At 36.9% G+C, this 20,908-nt stretch overlaps 3 protein-coding genes across 3 annotated transcripts; all 3 read right to left on the reverse strand.

Moving 5' to 3' along the window:
* Positions 1 to 1,060: 1,060 nt before the first annotated feature.
* On the reverse strand, positions 1,061 to 5,396 carry LOC134635495 (C-X-C chemokine receptor type 3-like). Its single transcript, XM_063484874.2, has 3 exons — positions 5,229 to 5,396; positions 1,831 to 2,211; positions 1,061 to 1,738 (listed from the first exon to the last, which is right to left on the reverse strand). Exons 1-3 carry the CDS (start codon positions 5,394 to 5,396, stop codon positions 1,061 to 1,063), a joined length of 1,227 nt encoding a protein of 408 aa, XP_063340944.2.
* Positions 5,397 to 7,443: 2,047 nt separating this feature from the next.
* Positions 7,444 to 10,036, reverse strand: LOC134637233 (C-X-C chemokine receptor type 3-like). Its single transcript, XM_063487612.1, has 3 exons — positions 9,967 to 10,036; positions 8,349 to 8,732; positions 7,444 to 8,257 (listed from the first exon to the last, which is right to left on the reverse strand). The coding sequence occupies exons 2-3, from the start codon at positions 8,730 to 8,732 to the stop codon at positions 7,520 to 7,522; spliced, it is 1,122 nt and encodes a 373-aa protein (XP_063343682.1). The 5' UTR covers positions 9,967 to 10,036; the 3' UTR covers positions 7,444 to 7,519.
* A 900-nt stretch (positions 10,037 to 10,936) lies between these two features.
* LOC134636884 (C-X-C chemokine receptor type 3-like) lies at positions 10,937 to 13,478 on the reverse strand. The gene is made up of 3 exons (XM_063487130.1): positions 13,398 to 13,478; positions 12,159 to 12,539; positions 10,937 to 12,054 (listed from the first exon to the last, which is right to left on the reverse strand). Exons 2-3 carry the CDS (start codon positions 12,537 to 12,539, stop codon positions 11,320 to 11,322), a joined length of 1,116 nt encoding a protein of 371 aa, XP_063343200.1. The 5' UTR covers positions 13,398 to 13,478; the 3' UTR covers positions 10,937 to 11,319.
* Between the last annotated feature and the right edge of the window lie 7,430 nt (positions 13,479 to 20,908).

Raw genomic sequence — 20,908 nt, forward strand, 5'->3', positions numbered from 1 at the left:
CTTTTGCTATGTTGACTATGTGAAGTTTTTAAAACAAAACTTCATTACATGACAATTTTTGTGCACATAAAAAAATATTTGTCTATAAAAGTAAATTTAGCCTTTAATCCTGAGAGTAAAATCCTCATCTAATGGTGCTTTCCAGAAGTATTCCAAGATCGAGAGTATATCCCTGGGTGTAAATCCCGAAATTTTCAAAAGCAGCCTATATAAACAGAAAAAAAACCCCAGCTTAAAACAACTGGGTCCCCGCATAACACCAGTGGGTCCTTCAAAGAACTGCTTTCAGTCAGTCAGAATTCTCTGTAACATCAACTAAAACTTTACACTTTGTACCAGAGACTACAGTTGTGATCGGAAGTTTATATAAATTCATCATGAGCATGAACTTCACTGTAATTTTGGGCTTTTAATGGTTTCTTTCAACTGTTCTTTTTCCAGGCTTGAATAGCTGTACAGTATACATCGTTAGTTACTTTAAAAACACAAGAATTGAATCCAAAATTTATCTAATTAATTTTGGATTTTCTCATATCCACACAGGGTCAAAACCATCAACTCAAATATACTGTAACAAGGCTCCATGAGCCACCATGAGTTCCCCAACAATTATTGTGTACTTACTGTAGCATCTTTATCTTAGTATATCAAGTGCCTGACGTAACTGCTCTTGTGATTTAGGTTTATACACAAATAAAATTGAATTGAATTGAACTGAACTGAACTGAATTGAATTGAATTGAACTGAATTTGCATGTGAGTGAAATAAATATTTAAAGCTTTACAACCTAGGGAGAATTCTCGCTCCTAAAGAAAGAAAAAAAGAATCAATCAATCAATGGCCCTCATTTTGGAGCTCCATCTATTATCATGGGGTGAGCATAATCATGAGAAAAGGTGGAGGGGAAAGCGGTGCTCTACTTACACGGTATTTAATGAAGGTGGGGTCCTGCTGCCTTCAACTGAGGACATTGACTGTAAAAAAATACTTAGAGAAGCTCCTTAATCTGACTGACATGTCTTATTTAGAGGAAGCATGGTCAGGGGACGGGGGAACAATTCACCTGTGATTTGTTTGATGATTTGAAACATTTAAGTCTGACATGAACACTGTTTCCCTGCTCAGGAGCTGACGCCGGAACTTCTCACTCACAAAAGCATACAGGATGGGATTGAGGCAGCAGTGAATGAAACCCACACAGGTGGTCACTGTCTTTGCTTTCTCCAGAGACGTTGTGTCTGAACAAGTTTCATTACTGATATCAAAATTAAACGTTTCCACTAAGAGCGTGATGTTGTACGGGGTCCAGCAGATAAAGAAAACCACCACCACAGCCACAATAACTTTAAAAGCTCTCTGCTTTTGATGGCTCTGGGCACCACACCTCAGCTGATGCAGGATGCGGGAGTAACAGAACATCATGACGGCTGAAGGAAGTGCAAAGCCCACTATGAGATAAATCATGCGTGATGCCAACCTCCAATTAAATACTGCTTGCTCGCGAAATTTGTAATAATTGGGAACACACTCTCTTCTGCCTCGTCTATCATCAAACACATCTTCTAAAAAGATCCAGTCAGTGATGGAGAGAAGCAGGGAAAAGAACCACACCATCAGGCAGCTGGCCTGAACAAACCAAGGCTTCTTTCTTGAGTACATCTGTGTAGCATGGACGATGGACAGGTAGCGGTCCAGACTGATGCAGGCCAGAAGAAGGATCCCACAGTAGAAGTTAATCTAAAGAAATCAATGAAAGACAAGACACATCTGCTAAATTAATTGAAAGTACAGACATTTTCACTGCATCTTTACATCAGCACAATACTTACTGTAAAAACACTTCCACTGATCTTGCACAGGGGAGTACCAAATGTCCATCCATCACTTTGGGCATACTGTACAGCCCATATGGGCAGCGTCACCAGCATCAGGATATCTGCCACTCCCAGATGGAGGATGAAGGTATCTGTCGCACTCCAGGTCTTCCTACTCCGAGCCAGTATTCTCAACAGCAATACATTCCCAAGGAGGCCAACAACAAACACCACAGAGTACAGAACTGGTATGAACACGGCTTCAAAATTCACAGTCTCAGTCAGGATGCAAATATCACCCCCTTCATAAGAGATGTTATCGTCTGAATAGTTATAGTTCTCGTAGAAATCAGACCAGTCATCCCCTGTCACTGTAATCTTTTCGTCTTCCATCATCTGTGGACAGACAGAGAAAAGGATGCAAATTTTCACTTAGACTCTGACTTATGAAGTGGTTTTCAACCACATGGTCGATCAGTCAGTCGGTCTGTCAAGTATTGTGTTTGTTGGATTGTTTTTGTTGAAATGCAAAAACAATGTTTTTGTTTTCTGTATTTAGTTTTTTGTTTGTTTGTTTTTTTTAATGCATGCCTCTAAAAAAGCTGCTGCATTAGATATTCAGTGCCTTCCAAGTAAAGTAGTTGGAAACACTACTAATATTTTCCAGGTAAAGAACACAGTGGGGGGTTTTTTAATAGATAATATTTTAACAGTGAGGACAGGGTAAAAAAAAAACCCACAGAAACTGGATACATAATACTTTGCTTTGTACGGTTTATTATTATTATTATTATTATTTTATTAACTGAATTACTTGCACCAATCAACAAAAGACAGTGTCAACCATTTCAGTCATACTATTGGTTTATTTTTTAATTTCTTAATTTCTTTTAACTGTTTTGTATTCAATCTTCTTCTTCTTTTATTTATGCTGGTACAATTTAGGGAAGAGAAACTGATATACACCAACCAAGAGGAAGCATGTAAATTCACATTTTGCAAGAAATTAAGAGTCAGGTGGCTCTAGACATTAGTATGTCATAAACATAATATCATAAACGTACTGAATGTTTAAAAAAAAATAAGGAAAATATCACTCTTCACGTCACATCACAGTTTAATATGCTGTTGTTTGTCACTGAGAACTAAAGGTGTGTATACAAACAGAAAAACAATCCAGTAAAAAAAAACATACACTTTTCTGCATCAAATCAATTCAATTTGTGATCATTTAGTAAATTCTTAAACGCATAATTAATTAATGTAAACAGAGAGTGGTCAATGTAGTTAAAATGCATAATAGGATGTTGACCAAAATTTAAGAATAATGACATACTCGTGAAAAATTAGAAATAGCCAGTATAGAATGATAAAAAATACAAATAATTCAATAATTCAATAATATAGGCATAAAATAAAAACATACCAAAGTAGAAGTCTCTAATATCGTAGATAATAAAAATGTGTCCAGAGCTCTACCTCCAGCAGTGCCGATAAAAGCATCTAAATCGGTTAAAGAGGAAGCTCGCACAAAAACAAAACCAAAACAAACTCCTCCACCTTACTAGGCACACTATAAGTATGAGCCAGCATTTGATGTTTTTATATAAAATTATTAACTTTGTTTTGAAAAAAGTATTTTTGTGAAAAATAATAACAATACTTTTAAATTTTATTTGTATGTTTTATTTTGTATTTATTCTTTTTTTTTTAAGATGCTGAAAATGTAGCTTACAACTGCACTTCATATGTTTAAATTGTGCTTTTAAGATGTCTCTAACTAACTACAGCAGAGATAACTGAACCATTTATAAATTTGCTGTAAAGCTGTAAGATTTCCTCATTGTTGCCCTTCCATTTTTGTTATTAATGTGAATATATGATATAAAATTTTATAGGATCAGTGTGTAAGTGGTGGTTCCACTGTCTATGTACACATTTCTGTGAAATCAGGCACAAAACCTAAAAACACTCATCAGATTCATTTTGAAGTTATGTTTCAGAGTTTTTTTAGGAATTAAAAGACTTAGAGTTTTAGTCTATAAGTGTTATCAATATGTTATTAACATTTGAATAAGGTTATTTTATTTAGATTTTTTTTTTTTGCTTTGTTTTTTTTGCTTTTTGTCTGTCAAATAAAGAAAATTAAACAAATTAGTCAACTGGTGTCAAATTGAAACTGAAACCTAGAAACCAGTTGTTCTAATCAAAAGAATTTAGCAACTGTTTGATGGGGGTTTTTTTTCTAAACTCTCTTTCGGTTTTGATAGCTGCCCTTGTATAACTTTAACGATCATTAAGTCAGTAAGATTTCTTTAACTGGCCTTTTGATCCTGTGGGTGTACTGTATAAAAAACTATAAAAACTGACTTGTTTGTATTATTTGGAATAATGATTCTGTATTTGAACACATATAAAACATAAATCAATGTGCAAAATAATGTATCATAAAATACATGTTGTATAAAACCTTTTTAAGGTGAAATAGTAGCTCTCTACAATAATAAAGCATGTTGTATGTTTTTTTGCCTTCGTGTTCATCTATGTTAGTTTGTAAGCTCAGTCAGGATTTGTTTTATTGTCTTTTTCAGAGACACTATATTGCCAAAAGTATTCTCTCACCCATCTAATTTATTGAATTCAGCTGTTCTGGTTGCTTCCACGGCCATAGGTGTATAAATCAGGCAGCTTGGCCTGCAGACTGCTTCTACAAATATTTGTGAGAGAATGGCTCGCTCTCAGGAGCTCAGTGAATACCAGTGTGGTATTGTGATAGGATGCCACCTGTGCAACAAGTCAAATTGTGAAATTTCCTCACTACTAAATATTCCACAGTCAGTTGTCAGTGGTATTATAACAAAGTGGAAGTGATTGAGAACAGCAGCCACAAAGAGGTAGCCCACCTAAAATCACAAAGTGGGCTCTGCGCTTGGGTATGGGTTCGTGAACCTTCTGCAGAGTCAGTCAATATAGACCTCCAAACTTCATGTTGCCTTCAGATTAGCTCAAGAAAGCTTCATGGAATGTATTTACACTAGTGTGAAAATATGTATATGAGTAATTGCATATGAGAGCATGAGGGTGGGAATGGATGTTTGTATCTGTGTGTGCCTGTTTGTTTGTGTCTATATGTCAGGTTGGGTATCAGACGCCACCTCTCTGGGGACATATCAGGCCCTCCATGGTATGGAGGCCTATCTCCCCCCACCACTTCCCCTGCCAGTGGCAGACGCCCTGAGACATCGGTGCATTGGTGGTTCTTTGTGTCCCGGGATGGGCGTCCAGGTACGCACCGGCTCACTCCTGGTGGCTGCTTGTCGGGGCCTGGAGCCTGGGGCTCGCTCGGGCTCCTTCGGGGGTGGGGTGCCCTCGGCCTCTCAGCCTGGGGCTCGGTCACTCTGGCACATGGGCACGTCACAGCAACCCCCCCTGGCTTCTGCTCCGCAGCTGCTGAGTGACCCCTCATCTGGGGCTCTCCTCAGCTCTTTCCAGGATAGTGGCGCCGCTGCCCCTCCGTTGGTCTTCCTTGGTCTCTTGTGTTCTAAGAGCCTCTGGATGTCTGGAACCTGGATCTCCTCCATACCTGCTTCATGCCCTGGAGGACGGGGCAGTGGCCCCCCACACCCTCTAGCAGATCATTACATGAAGGAACCTTTTAAATACAAGCGCACTCATGCTCACAGGTGTACACACGGGTGCTCACACACACAAACTACACCCTTTTTGGCTCCTACCTCAAAGCACACTGTGCGCTGTCGATCCTACGTGCTGCACAATAATATTCAATATTTAGTATTTACTGTTATATTCACATAGATCCTTGCGATGATGTTGTTTATAATATTGCTTTCTTTCTTTTTTTGCTTGTTTTCTCTTTTTTCTTTCTCAACAGGTGATCCAGGTTATTGATATATGTATTTTTTGTCTGTTTGTTTTGTTGATTTTTGTTTTTTGCCCTTTGTCATATTCCTCTTCCCCACTGTTTTTCTTTCCCTCTTTCTTTCTCCCTTTTCTTCTCCCCAGTCAAGTCTGTTCTGTATTTAGCAAGTGAAAATAAATTAAAATAAACAATAAAAGGTCAATCAAATAGACCAATACGGCAAGGCTGGGATGGTCCATTTGGTAAAGTAAATCCGTTGGACATCTTTCTTTACCTTTAGACAATAATTCTGATGGCAAAAGAACCAAACGGGACAGGCAAAAAAAAGAAAAAAAATATGGATATGATAAAAACCTTTACTGGATAAGTGTGTAAGTAAGGTAAGGTTTACTTTCTGTGAACCTTTCTCTGAAATCAGAGACTAAACCTGAAAACAATCATCAGTTTAACTTAGTTGTAAGTTGTCCTTCAGAATTATTATTTCATTTTTGCATAAACAAAATTAGCATTTTTAGTATATTTTAGTGCTATCTTTATAATTCTAATACATTGCAGTTACTGGGTAAATGAATGGATGAGCCATAATTTTCTTCAGCTTAATGCTGAAAAACAGAAGTAATCATTTTTGGTCCCAAAAATGAAAGTCAACAAAATTCAATACAACAGAACGATTTAAAATTTTTTAGCATAGTTATGAATGCTGATTTGAACTTGAATAGTCCTATAAAGACCATTATGCAATCCTCTTCCATCTTAAGAATTTTAGAAATAGAATTAAGAGTCTTGTGGCAAAAAAAAAAAAAAAAGATAATAAATGCTTATTCATGCATTTATTTTTAGTAAGCTAAATTATTGTAATTGTTGTTTTTATTGGTTTTAATTTAATGTACATCCAAAATGCTGTTGCTTCATTTCTGACCAACACCAGGAAAAACTGATCATATTACAACTAATTTTAAATCATTGTACTGGCTTCCTGTGTGTAAAGGGATTGATTGTAAAATACTGTTAACGGTTTATAAAGCATTGAGGGTCTTGGACCTAAATATATTGCTGATCTACTTGAAGTCTGTGGGGCTCCTAGGTCTCCAAGGTCTCAGATCTAGAACCAAACCTGGTGAGGTTGTATGAAAGATGCTATATGAATAAATTTGACTTTGACTTTAACAGGGGTTGTTTTTTTTGTTTTTTTAGTCTGTGTTATCTGTATGTCAATAATATTTTTAACAACTTGTTCTATTCATATTTTAGGTTTTTGTAGTTTTCAGCACAAAGTCAAAAGAAAACTCATTTTTATGCCAGATTCCAGATGAGACCAGACTAATCAAAGTAAGGTCCCAACTGCTTGATGGGCTGTTTTTGACACATTTCCAAAGTTTCCTGCATAGTTTTAACATTAATTAATTACATTTCACTGAATAATCACCCAAATTCCGTTAATATTCCTGTAGGTCCTGTGGGAATTGTTATATTGGAAACAGACTTTATCATACTTTAAAAAAAAATATAATCTTCATTTTAACATTTTGTACAGAACATAAATCAAGATACTAAGAAAAAAAAGAATAAAATACAAGCTGTTGAATAGGTATTATTTTCTTTACACTATTAATTCTTGTGTTGTCATTACTTATTTCTATTATAATACTGCCCGGCAATTAGAAAAAAGAAATATTATTATTAATATTATTAATTCATGTTCAGCGTCGGAAAATAATAACAACAACAACAACAAAAACACTGCCTGCATGTTATCTAACACAACAATATACAAAAGCACACTGTACATTCTGATGTTTATGTATTTCCCTGGTTTTGTCTTTCTCAGATAGCAAGGGAGTGGGAGGTGTCGGCAGACTCGGACCAAATGGAGCTTCTCCTGTTGCTGACAAAAGACTGGATTTTTGCACTTGCCACTTTGCAGCCCAGAGACCTGAGGATGCTCATAAGCTGACGGCGGAACTTCACACCCACAAAAGCATACAGGATGGGATTGAGGCAGCAGTGAATGATACCCATACAGGTGGTCACTGTCTTTGCTTTCTCCAGAGATGTTGTGCCTGAATAAGTTTCTGTTTTGTTGTTATCAAAATGAATTGTTTCCACTAAGAGTGTGATGTTGTACGGGGTCCAGCAGATAAAGAAAACCACCACGACAGCCACAATAACTTTAAAAGCTCTCTGCTTTTGAAGGCTCTGGGCACCACACCTCAGTTGATCCAGGATGCGGGAGTAACAGAAAATCATGACACCAGAAGGAAGCACAAAGCCCACTATGAGATAAATCATGCGTGATGCCAGCCTCCAAGAGTCTTCTGCGTCCACATCAAATTTACGATAGTTGTGAACACACTCTCTTCTGCCTCGTCTATCATCAAACATTTCTTCTAAAAAAATCCAGTCAATGATGGAGAGAAGCAGTGAAAAGAACCACATCATCAGGCAGCTGGCCTGGGCAACCCAAGGCTTCTTTCTTGAGTACATCTGTGTAGCATGGACGATGGACAGGTAGCGGTCCAGACTGATGCAGGCCAGGAGAAGGATCCCACAGTAGAAGTTAATCTAAAGAAATCAATGAGAAACAAGACACCTCTGCTAAATAATTGAAAATACAGATATTTTCACTGCATCTTTACTTCAGCACAATACTTACCATAAAGACACTTCGACTGATCATGCACAAGGGAGTACCAAATGTCCATCCACCACTTTGGGCATACTGTACAGCCCAGATGGGCAGCGTCACCAGCATCAGGATATCTGCCACTCCCAGATGGAGGATGAATATATCTGTCACACTCCAGGTCTTCCTACTCTGAGTCAATATTCCCAACAGCAATCCATTCCCAAGTAGACCAACAACTAACACCACAGAATACAGAACTGGTATGAACACAGCTTCAAAATTCACAGTCTCAGCCGGGTCATTAATTTCATCCTCATAAATGCCATCATAAGAGCTGTTACAGACTGAGGTGTTGTTGCACAAATCCAGCCAGTACTCCTCTGACAGTAAAATCTTTCCACCTTCCATCATCTGTGGACAGACAGAGGAAATTTTGTTTCATCATTTGACTTGTCATATTTTTTTCTACCAGATGGGGGTGCCATCCAACTATATGTCTCTATGGACACCAGTGTTTTTGTTTGTTTTATTTTTGGTTACACAAACTAAAAGTAAAAATAATTTTTGTAATTTTCTGTATTTAGTTTAATCAATTCCAATACATTTTCAGTGCATTTTTATTTATATAGGACCAAATTCACAACAACAGTTCCCTTAAGGCACTTTACGTTGTAAGGTAAAGACCCTGCAATAATATAGAGAAAACCCCCGAGAATCAACTTAAAGGAAGGAACTAAGTGTGCAGATAACAGAAAACTCCTAAGCAAAGGGAATACAAAATAACTCAAGTAACAAAAGGCTTGTAAGCCTAAACATAAATCCCATCTCAAAACCAAAGAGAAATTATGAACACACACACACACACGCACACACACACACAGGATCCATAATAGTTTGCTTTGTAAAGTTTTTAATTTTAGTTTTGATTAAGTGAATTATTTACACTAAACGACATAAAGAATAAATTAACTTTTCCGTCAACATTGTTTGTTTTTTTGTCTCTTTAATTTGTTTTACATTCTTTTCTTCTTCTTTTTTTTTCGAATTTAGTCGCAAAATTTGGGGAAGAGAAATTAATGTGCACATCCAAGAGGTAGCACGTGTAAATTCAGTTTGCAAGAAATTAAGAGCCACAAGGCTCTAAACATTAATCTGAATTTTAATTCTCTGTGACTTAATGCTATATCATGAATTAATAGTACTTTTGTTAAAATAAAGGATCCAAAGAGTAGTATCACATCCATTACACCCTCATCTTTGAGAAAATGTCAACAACTTCTTGAATGATACAAAAAAAAATTCTAGCAAACTATCACACTTCAAACCACAGCACATTTTAACACGCCGTGGTCTGTTACTGTGAACTAAAGGTGTGCCTACAAACTGAAAAACAAATAAGCAAATAATACAGAGTAAAGCAAGTGCTCATCCTCAAAAGTCAATTTGTGATCATTTTGTAAATTGTTAATCACATTTATTTGTACAGAGACGAGAAAGTGCAATTTAATCCATAATGTGATGTGCGTGAAGACAGGTGGAAAAACATTCTATAATAATGAACTGCAAGAGCAATCAAAACTAACTAGTATACAGTGATAAAACAGTAAATAATTTTTTAAAAGGTAGGCATGAAATGAAAACATACCAAAGTAGAAGTTGTTGATATTTTAGATCACAAAAATATGCTCAGCTACCTCCAGCAGCACCGATAAAAGTATCTATTACCACTGAAGAGGAAGCTGACATAAGACCGACTCAGACAAAAGCCAGAAAACCCCTCCTCCACCTTGCAGACAACATTACACGTAAAAACTTTGTAAAATTGCATCAGGACTTTTGATAGTTTTGCACAATCTTAGAGACGCCATCACCAAAGGTGACCTGATAAAACATTTTGGTCAAGATAATCTCACTATTAATTTTTATTCTATTTCTTGTTTCTTCTTTTTTCAAGACAGTGAGAATAAATTTGATCCCTTATTTAAAATGTTATATATATTTTTACATATCTATAAAATAATCCCAATCTGTAATTGTTGTCCCTCTGTTTATGTTAGACCTTTTCACCAACATGAAGATATGCATATGATAAGAACATTTATGGAGTAAGTAAGGTGGTTACACTTTCTGCAAATGTTTCTGTCAAATCAGAGACTAAACCTGAAAACGCACATCAGTTTCATTTGGTTTTAAGTTTTGTTTCAGATTCTTTTGACATTTAAAAGAGGTTTTGATTTTAGTCGATATGTGTTATCTGTATGTGAATAATATGTGTCCTTTTTTATTCATATTTTAGGTTGTTGTTTTAAGTACAAAGATGAAAGAAAATTAACTTTCATGCAATTTCTCTGTCAGATAAAGAAAAATTCATCAAATTAGTCACCAGGGCTCAAATGGAAACTGGAACCTGGAGACCAGTACACCTCATCAAAGGACTGTACACACTGTTTGATGAACTGTCTTGTAATTTTGATAGATGTTCCCAAAACTCCTTCCAAAGCTGTAAGAATAAGTAAGTTTATTTCAATGAATAATCATCCAAGATTCCTTTAATAGGCCTGTTGGTCCTGTGGGTATAATCTTAAAAACAGACTTTATTATGATAACAAAGATTTATTGTACATTTGAACATTTTATACATAAAACATAAATCAATATGCAAAATAAATGTAGCATAAAATACATGTTTAAAACATTTTAAGATAAAATAGTAGCACTTTACATTAATAATTCTCGTGCTGTCATATCTTATTTCTATTACAATACTGCTGAGAAAACAGAGAAAGGAAATCTCATACACTGCCAACAAATGCAGGTGTGAGTTATTTCTGTTCTGTCACATTCAACTACTAGTGCACTAAGAACTGTAGCAAATAACCAGTACTGATTTCATGTAATGTAACACAAAAAATATACAAACACAAGTTGTATGTGCTGATGTTCATGTATTTGTCTTCATGATTGTTTAGGTCAATCAGATTTGTTGTTTTTGTCTTTCTCAGATAGCAAGGGAGTGTGAGGTGTCAGCAGACTCGGACCACATGGAGCTTCTCCTGTTGCTGACAAAAGACTGGATTTTTGCACTTGCCACTTTACAGCCCAGAGACCTGAGGATGCTCATAAGCTGACGGCGGAACTTCACACCCACAAAAGCATACAGGATGGGATTGAGGCAGCAGTGAATGAAACCCACACAGGTGGTCACTGTCTTAATTTTCTCCAGAGATGTTGTGCCTGAACAAGTTTCTGTGTTGTTATCAAAATGAATTGTTTCCACTAAGAGTGTGAAGTTGTACGGGGTCCAGCAGATAAAGAAAACCACCACGACAGCCACAATAACTTTAAAAGCTCTCTGCTTTTGAAGGCTCTGGGCACCATAGCTCAGCTGATGCAAAATGCGTGAGTAGCAGAAAATCATTACACCAGAAGGAAGTACAAAGCCCACTATGAGATAAATCATGCGTGATGCCAACCTCCAATTATATACAGCCTTCTCACCAAATTTGTAATAATTGGGAACACACTCTCTTCTGCCTCGTCTATCATCAAACACATCTTCTAAAAAGATCCAGTCAATGATAGAGAGGAGCAGGGAAAAGCACCACACCATCAGGCAGCTGGCCTGAACAACCCAAGGCTTCTTTCTTGAGTACATCTGTGTAGCATGGACGATGGACAGGTAGCGGTCCAGACTGATGCAGGCCAGGAGAAGGATCCCACAGTAGAAGTTAATCTAAAGAAATCAATGAGAGATGAGCAAGACATATTTTGAAACCTCTGCTAAATTAATTGAAAATACAGATATTTTGTACTACTTTATTCCTGCACAACACTTACTGTAAAAACACTTCCACTGATCTTGCACAGGGGAGTACCAAATGTCCATCCATCACTTTGGGCATACTGTACAGCCCAGATGGGCAGCGTCACCAGCATCAGGATATCTGCCACTCCCAGATGGAGGATGAAGGTATCTGTTACGCTCCAGGTCTTTCTACTCCGAGCCAGTATTCCCAACAGCAATCCATTCCCAAGCAGACCAACAACAAACACCACAGAGTACAGAACTGGTATGAACACAGCTTCAAAATTCACATTCTCAGTCAGGTCGCAAATATCACCCCCTTCATAAGAGCCATTCGGGTCTGAATAGTTATAGTTTTCATACAAATCAGACCAGTCAAGGTCCTCCACTGTAATCTTTTCATCTTCCATCATCTGTGGACAGACAGAGAAAAGGCCATTAATTTGGTTTCAGCATTTGATTTGTCAAATGTTTTCTACCACATGGTGGTGCTATCTATCTATCTATCTATCTATCTATCTATCTATCTATCTATCTATCTATCTATCTATCTATCTATCTATCTATCTATCTATCTATCTGTCTGTCTGTCTGTATGTATGTATGTATGTATGTATGTATGTGTAGTATTTAGTTTGGTCATTTAGATATTCTTGATGATCACATTATAAGCAGGTAAAAAAACACCGTGTTTTGTAAATAATATCATAACTGTAAGGACAGAGTAACACCACATGAATATACATACATATATACAAGTTTTGTCATTTTATTTTTAATAAATGGAATTTATTATATCAATAAACATAAAAGTAAAGGATTCAAAAGAGTTCTATCACATCTCATCTTTACAAAACCTGGAAACTTACTCAGTGACAAAAATATATTAGCATACTATAACACTTCACACCACATCAGAGTTTAATATGCTGTGGTCTGTTACTGTGAGCTAAAGGTGTGCGTACAAACAGAAAAACAAATGAGCGCAATGAAAGCAATGCAAACATCAAAATTCAATCATACTCCAAATTGAATTTTTGTGCAGAATTCATGGTTTGCATTGTTTTCAATACAAACCGATTTTAATTATTTCTTAATTACATACTTAACTGCATGCATTTGTGCAGAGAGGGGCGAGTGCAGTTTAAATGTTCAATGTAATGTGTGTACTCTTATGTAAGCACAACTGAAATTTTACAACAAGGAATGACAAATGCATGAAATTTAGCTAGTATAGCCTGATTGAAAGCAGCATAAAATAAAAAACATACCAAACTAGGAGTCTCTGATATTGTAGATCACATAAATCTGCCCTGCGAAAAAGAGCTCTACTTCTAGCAGTCCCGATAAAAGCATCTAAAGCTACTACAAAGGAAGCTGACATAAGACAAAGGCTCAGGCACACAAACCAAAAAAAAAAAAAAACCCTCCTCCACCTCACAGGGTACGTTATGACAGTATGAAAACTCTCATAAGCTGTAAATAAGAAGTCTGATGGTTTACAGAAATTTAATGAAATAATTGCTAAGTTTTTTGAGGATTTTTGTGAAGAAACGTCTTACTTTTAAAAAGTTTGATTTTTTATTTCCTCTTTTTTCCTAGACGCTGAGAATAAAGTTTTATCCTTTAATTAAAAACAAACAGTTAACAAACTTAAAATGTTAAACTATGTGTTTCAGATGTCTGAAACAAGCCTACAATAGAAACAACTTAACATATTTATAAATTCTCAATAAAATTGTAAAATTTTCTTTCTCCTTGTCACCCTTCTGTTTATGTTAAAGTAGTAGTAAAGGGCCTTTACACCAATGTGGAGATATGAATACGTAAAAACACTTTCGGGGTCAGTGTGTGAGTAACGTAGTCGCACTTTCCGTGAACGTTTCTGTGAAATCAGAGACTAAAAATGAAAACACTCATCAGTTTCATTTGGTTTGGAAGTTGTGTTTCAGAATTTGTTGCCATTTAAAAGAAACACACGATTTAAAAGAAATGCATTGTGTTGAGTGCTGAATTTGTCATATGTATTTGACATATATTACATGCAAATATGCTCTGATCCTGGACAAGCTCGGGCACATTTTTTCTGGCCTCTGATCACAAATGTTGATGGGGGTTTTTTTAAGCTTTTTTGGGGGGGATAGACATGGGCTTAACTCTCTGTAACAACCAAAGATCAACCATCTTCATGTAGTTTGACCAGATTTATTTCAGTGAGTAGTGTCTGATTTTCTTCTTTGTATATTTTGCAGTGTTTAACTTGTTATGTATTATTCATGCATGTGCGCATGTCCGCACATCAGTTGAAAGCTGTAAAACACTCTCTGGAATATGTTAAATTTATAAACTGCGCATTTAGATTAGATGACAATATCATAGCACACACGTAATGGACTTTGCATACATCCATTTAGTTTTGCCACAAAATTGAAAGACAGTGTCATAAAAGTTGATCAAATATACGTTTCTGTATTGCTTTAACTGAATTTTGCACCAGTGTTTTGTTGCATTTCTTTGCTTCAGTCCTGAAAACTTAAAAACAATTCTAAAATGTGCTCAAGCAATCAAGAAAAACTGTAATAAGAACAAGAAATGCATGTCAAACAAACAACATACATGAAATCCAAATTTTAATACAGTTTTCACAGCAAGAAATTACAATACAAATATTTTTGTAAATGCACTCTTCTTGTTACTCATGTCAGGGCGTTACATTCACACTTATTGCTAATATAGAAAAAAATGTTCTCTAAAGTGGCAACGGAAGATATACACACATAGAAATGCCTTTGGCGACCACTGATGTTCAAACCAGAAACCTTCGTGCAGTGAGGTGACAGTGCTAACCACTGCCCTACTACAGCACCCTTTTATAGGTCTAATTTATGTTACTATCATATTTTTCAAAAGCAGACTCTATGCAAAGAACATAAAACTGACTGAACGTGCGGTGAAATAATAGTGTAGTCATGCTGTGCATCTTTTTGTCTCACATGTCTGTTTATGCAAACAAATCTCGCTCTGGTTTTATTAGAACAGTAGTAGTGAAGAGTATTGGTGCAGAATGCATGCCCAGAGACACAGCAGCAATTCAAACCATTCATATAAAGCTCTTAGACTGCACAGTCTCATCAAAATGAATGAAAAAAACAACCTGAAATTATGAATGAACAGCTACATGTTGATAGATAAGCTCCTGGCATGTCTTAACAAACCAAAAAAAAAGATAGTGTTTTATGACACTCATATCAGTGTTAAATCTCACTTTATATCATTTTCAAGATCAGCATTTCAAAGATTTAGTTACCTTCCCCCAAAACCTCAAGATATTTCTCACACCTTTTTTTTTTTCACTGTATTGCTCATGCTTTGTACGCAGCCACCAAACATGCAAAGATGACACCTGTGACAGAACTTGGTTTCAAATGTCTGTTTCCCCTCACCATTTACAAAAGCTTCAGATCGTGTTCCTGTTGTTTTTCACACCTTTCCTCGGCTAGTTGTGCAGCTCTTATGCAATCTTAGAGGCAAATGGAAATGCAAGCACCTGTCAGAGAAAGAGAGAAAAGCACAGCTAGAAAACAGTTCTGTTGTGACCCAGATTATCCATTTTACATCATATGAAAACAGCATGCGTGTTTGGCTTTTTTGGTTCATTCTGCAGTGGGATGCAGCATGCTGGAAGCAGTGGGATTTAAACACAAGTCATTCAAATCTAACATAACATGACAACATTCTGATACAAACAAAAATATATAATATATACACACAAATACTACTTTTTTGTCTCTAAGAAACTCATTAAAACTTGTTTGTTCACCATAAAATCTGTGCTTCTAAACTGAGGTTTGTTTTTTTTAAGCTACAGTGAAACCATTGAGATGTTTTTTGGGCAGTTTGAGGAACTGAGAGAAGAAAACTGGTAGTTTTAATTCCTAAAATCGTTTTTGTATTGCTAAGTTTTAGCAGTAGTGAATCATTTCGTATAGCACATAGGAATCACAGTTCCAGTTTACAGGTTCAATCACATCTGCTCACTGATGTAATACCATCGGCTTCGTGTGATGTTGATGGTGTGATTGGATGTAAAATAAGATTCACAGAAGATGAATAAACCTCTTGGCAAGATTTTTCTTTACCAACTGTTTGAACATTTGCAGAATGGCTTCAACTTGAACCACCTCTTCCTTTTGCTTAGGCGGTTAATTTGACCACATTGTAGGTTAGTGTGCCACTAACCTGTGCCACTTGCTGAAAAAGGTTTCCGTTGTAATGCATGACTGTCTATGATTGACAGAAGGGTTGGGAAGGAAATACATAGTTCATATCGGGAAATCTATTTGATAGCTTGCTTGTTTCGACACTTGATTGGTAAGGGGACAGGCTGAGATGCACACTCACGCTCTATACGACTTACATTTAACAATGAAAACACTTCCTCGGATATAATACGTCATAGGTGTGAATGCTACTTTGTTTTGTTTTTGCGAAACTGCTGCCATTATATAATGCACCCAGAATAAATTATTAAAACAGTACTTGATTTTAAATACCTGAGTGATGGCAAAACAAACAGCAACAACAACAAAAAATGTCACTTGTGCAGGTTCAGCTTGTAAACAGAAGGAACTCACAGCACCTCTGTGGATTTCCTGTGTGACATTCAGTCTCAAAAAATATATTCACCCCTTTCAGCTGTTAAGTAAATAGAGCTGAACAACAGTACTGATGTCACAACAAATATGTAAAGTTTATTTTGCAGAAGAAAGCATGAAAAATCCACCACCCTGTCACAGTCATGAACTTAACATGTATTCAGAAGTGAATTATTAATGAATCTCCTTGCTAAATTTGTGGTTTTAAAGCTGCATCCTTAAAAATGCCAAACATTACAGTTACCATCAAATCAGTGCCATACACCCTATGTGATTGTCCATGATTATCTGAACCATCTGGGCTGGCTGACAGGGAACGATCATTTAACCTTAGTACCATCAGTCTAAGACAGTACTAGACAACAGGGGAAAAGAGTTGTAATGACAAAAACAGTTAAAACTGGTTTGGTTTGACAGATAAGCCTCATCTGAGCATTAATCACTTACTTCTTCCATGGTGCACACAGGAAAATCAGTCCATCACATTTTTGTGCTCTATTGTGAGCAGAGGAACAAAGCTAAGTTGAGGAACTCCTCCATAATCTGGTGTTTGGTGGAGCACAGCACATTACTCTTGCTGTCTGCTCTTACTGATAGTCAGGCTTAAGCCTGATTGAGGAAGGCGTCCTTCACTTGTCTGTGAACTTGGGATAACACAGAAGACAAAGTTTTGCAATGTCTCAAAGTATCATTTTCACAGTGAATAGTGGGAGGAGGTGTTCTATGTGCATGCTGCACGCTCAACTCGAGGGGCCTCCTAGGCAGGAAATACAAGGTGCTGAAAGATCAGGTTGAGCTGTTTTCCTCTTCCCGAGCAGCAGGCAGCAGATTGGCAGGATTTTAAAAGATTGCAGTGTTTCACAGTGATTTTTGTTCTAATGAACAGAACTGCATTATATTTGACCAAAAGGGCCAAAATCTTCTCATCTGTCACTGCCGTGCTTTGAGAGCAGCACATAAGGATCAGATTTGGTGCATTAAGGTGTGTGGCTGCTTCACGGCCACAACAGATTTCTAAAGTCTCAATAAGCATGCGCATCAAAGCCTAATGAGGCAGAATGTGATATCAAATATTACCAAACTTGGGAATACTAAAAGTATTTAGTAAGTTGGTTTATTTTAGTTTTCCAAATACACAAAATCATTTCAGGAGTTTTAATTTTTTCCCCTCAGAAATCTATTTTTCATGTTTTTTCCGTAATTGACTGAAAAAACAAAATGTTTCACACCTAGTTTTAATTCATTTTAATAACCTTGCTGTGTATATAGTGTGCATTTCCCAGTTCCTATTATTTCACCACATATTCAGTCAGCGCTAAAAGTGGGAAACTACTTTTGGTCTTTTCAAATTATGAGAGTTTTCATTAATACCAGCCAATCAGGACTGACAATGTGAGATTCAGGCTCTGAGGGCTTTCATAAATTACATACAACATTTTAGATAACAGTCTAATAAAGTTATTTAAAAACAGGCAGACAGTAAAAAAACCTGTTTAAAAGTTAGATTTTTTCCAGTTCTTTATTTGATAAAGTAAAATGTTCTCTCTCAACTTACTCTCACACACTGATAGAGAGAACTTAGTTGCCACTAACCTGTGGAGGAGTTACTCTCAAGTGTGAGCTCAGGCTAATATGCTATCATGTGCATGTGCCAAAGGCGTGGTACCGTCAACTTCAGGTATCAGATGAGTCAGAATAGTTGCACGTCTCTCGTTGTCATTTCTTGTGACGATGCTGTCCCAGTTGAGGCATTCCCTCTCATAGCACTTGAAACAGATGCCCAGGTCATATCATCCTCATCCTCTGGAGTTCTGGCAAAGAGGCTGTAGCTTGGACAGATTGGTACAGGGTTCGGATCACCAGGTGGAGCTCTTTGTCCATTTTCTCCTTTTTTCTTCTTCTGTTGGGTTCTGATGGTATTCTCAGTGTGAGCGAGATGGTGTCTTGCCTTACATGGCTGCTATGGCCTCCCTGTATGCCCTCTCTCAATGCCCTGCCCCGATCTCATCATAGCCTCAATTACAATATTGTCTGTTGATGTTTGATGTAGGAAATTTGCTAGGATCTTTTGCAAGTGATGAGTCAAGACTTTTCTCTTGAGCTTCTCCTTTCCCTCTGTTCCTGCATTCTGCTTCATATTTCCACACATTCAATGTCTTTTCAGTTTCTTTTCTTCTTTATTCTATGATCTATTTTTTTCCTTCCAAATAAATTAGCTCATGCTGAGTGTTCCTCTCTGTGGAGCCCCGAAATTTTTTACCCAAACATATGTAAAACTTATAGCACCATCACCATATTTTCCCCTCATATAAACAGCATCCACCCCTTCAGTCTTCAATGGGGTTTTCTTTACCAGACCTATCCCCATGCTCACAAATGCTTAATTTTATCTATCTGGGACACTAATTTCTATGAATGTCACCACAAATCCAAACTGTCTTTCGCTACAACCAGGCAAAACAGTCACAACAGCCTTAAACGTTCGGAAAACCCTTGTCTTCAATTTACTTTCCCATTGAGAAAGAACTCTTTGTTCCCCAAGCACTGAATTTACTCAGCCTTGTGATGACAAATCTCTAGACCAGAAGTGAGCAATCAGTTTTTGCGGGGTTTTTTTGTTTGTTTGTTGTCTTTTTCCCAAAGAATTATCACAATGTATTTCACATATCTGACATCTGAGAACAATGTGGTCCATTTCTGGATACACAATTGGAATACATCTGGGGTCTACAATGTTTGCCCTTTTTGTGTCTCAACTATGGAAGGTAAAGCTAAAAAATGCATTATTCCAGTATGATCTGTCTCTGTCCATCTCACACCCGTCATTCTATCAACCAAGGCATCTCAATTCTGAAGCTTGTTATGGAAATCTGAAATAAACCTCAAACAGTCAGTTTGAGTTTTAATTTACTTTGCAACGGGATCAGCCAACAGCACAGCATGCATACTCCCGTCATGCATACATGACAGGAGTATGCTTGCTATACAAAGAGGTATCGTAAGTCTAGATTATGTGTAGAGCTGTCTATCTGCCATGATCACAGTATAAAATCAGTGTGCAAAAGATACTTTACAGCTCAACATGTGGTATATCTGAAAGATCACGCTGAGAAAGAATAAGACTGTAGGAAGCTTCTCACTGAGTAACCTCAGCTTTAACACAGAGAAAAAGAGAATCTTAAAATTTTCCATCACAGTATGCATTGGGGTATTAATAAAGTCTGTATGACTAAGCCTAGTAGCCCCTGGTTACAGTGGTTTAATATAGCATACAGCAAACAAAACACTTTCTGAAGTTGCATCAGAAAGTGCTCGGACTCTTTCACTTTCTGCACAACTTGTCTTACAGTTTCTAAATGTCTCAAATTACTTGCCTAAATGGCCTAAAATTCATTAACCATAAATAATAATGAGAACATTTTTTTGTGTTTTTATAGAATTTATTAAAAGTCAAAATATGAAATCGCTCACTTAATAAAAACTTAAGACCTTTAAATTTACTAGTGCATATGAGCCGTATCTCGGAAATGCACACGTAGATTAATGCAGTTTATCCCACTCAGTGTGGAGCATGCTCTCGAGCTCTGTCAGACTGGGATGGAAATGTGTGAACTGGACTCTTCACAGATACTCTGGGGGGTGGAAACCTTATCTGAACCAGTCAAGGACAGCCAGAAGTTCCTGAGGTTACTTCAGGTGTTTGGCAAAAAAAGGTTCTGGAGTTTGACTCATATTCAGTTGTGTGTCTTCCCAGTTCAGATGGTGATTTTTCCTTGTGCGTTCACTCTACGTTTAAGTCAAACCCTCACCACGGTTTCCATGTAGCCGATTGCCAGAGGAAGCAGAGAAATACTGAACCTCTATTACAGTGATGCATTGGGCTCTTGATCACCTCCCTGACTCAGGCCCTTCTTGCTTTATTTCCCATTTTAGCCAAACGGTCAACTCTAGGTGGAGTCCAGTCCAGACACAGTATGTGATTTGGTTATGCTTTTGTAAAATAATTTAATTTTCCACTGCATTCAGGTTCTGGCATCTGTTCACAGCTTTATTAACAGCAAAAAGTATTTTTTAATGTTGAGGTTGTCAGAAAAAGAGCATTAGTTTCACAGCAAATGCATGTTTGT

Source organism: Pelmatolapia mariae, linkage group LG10_11, assembly GCF_036321145.2.
Source record: "Pelmatolapia mariae isolate MD_Pm_ZW linkage group LG10_11, Pm_UMD_F_2, whole genome shotgun sequence".
NCBI lineage: Eukaryota > Metazoa > Chordata > Actinopteri > Cichliformes > Cichlidae > Pelmatolapia > Pelmatolapia mariae.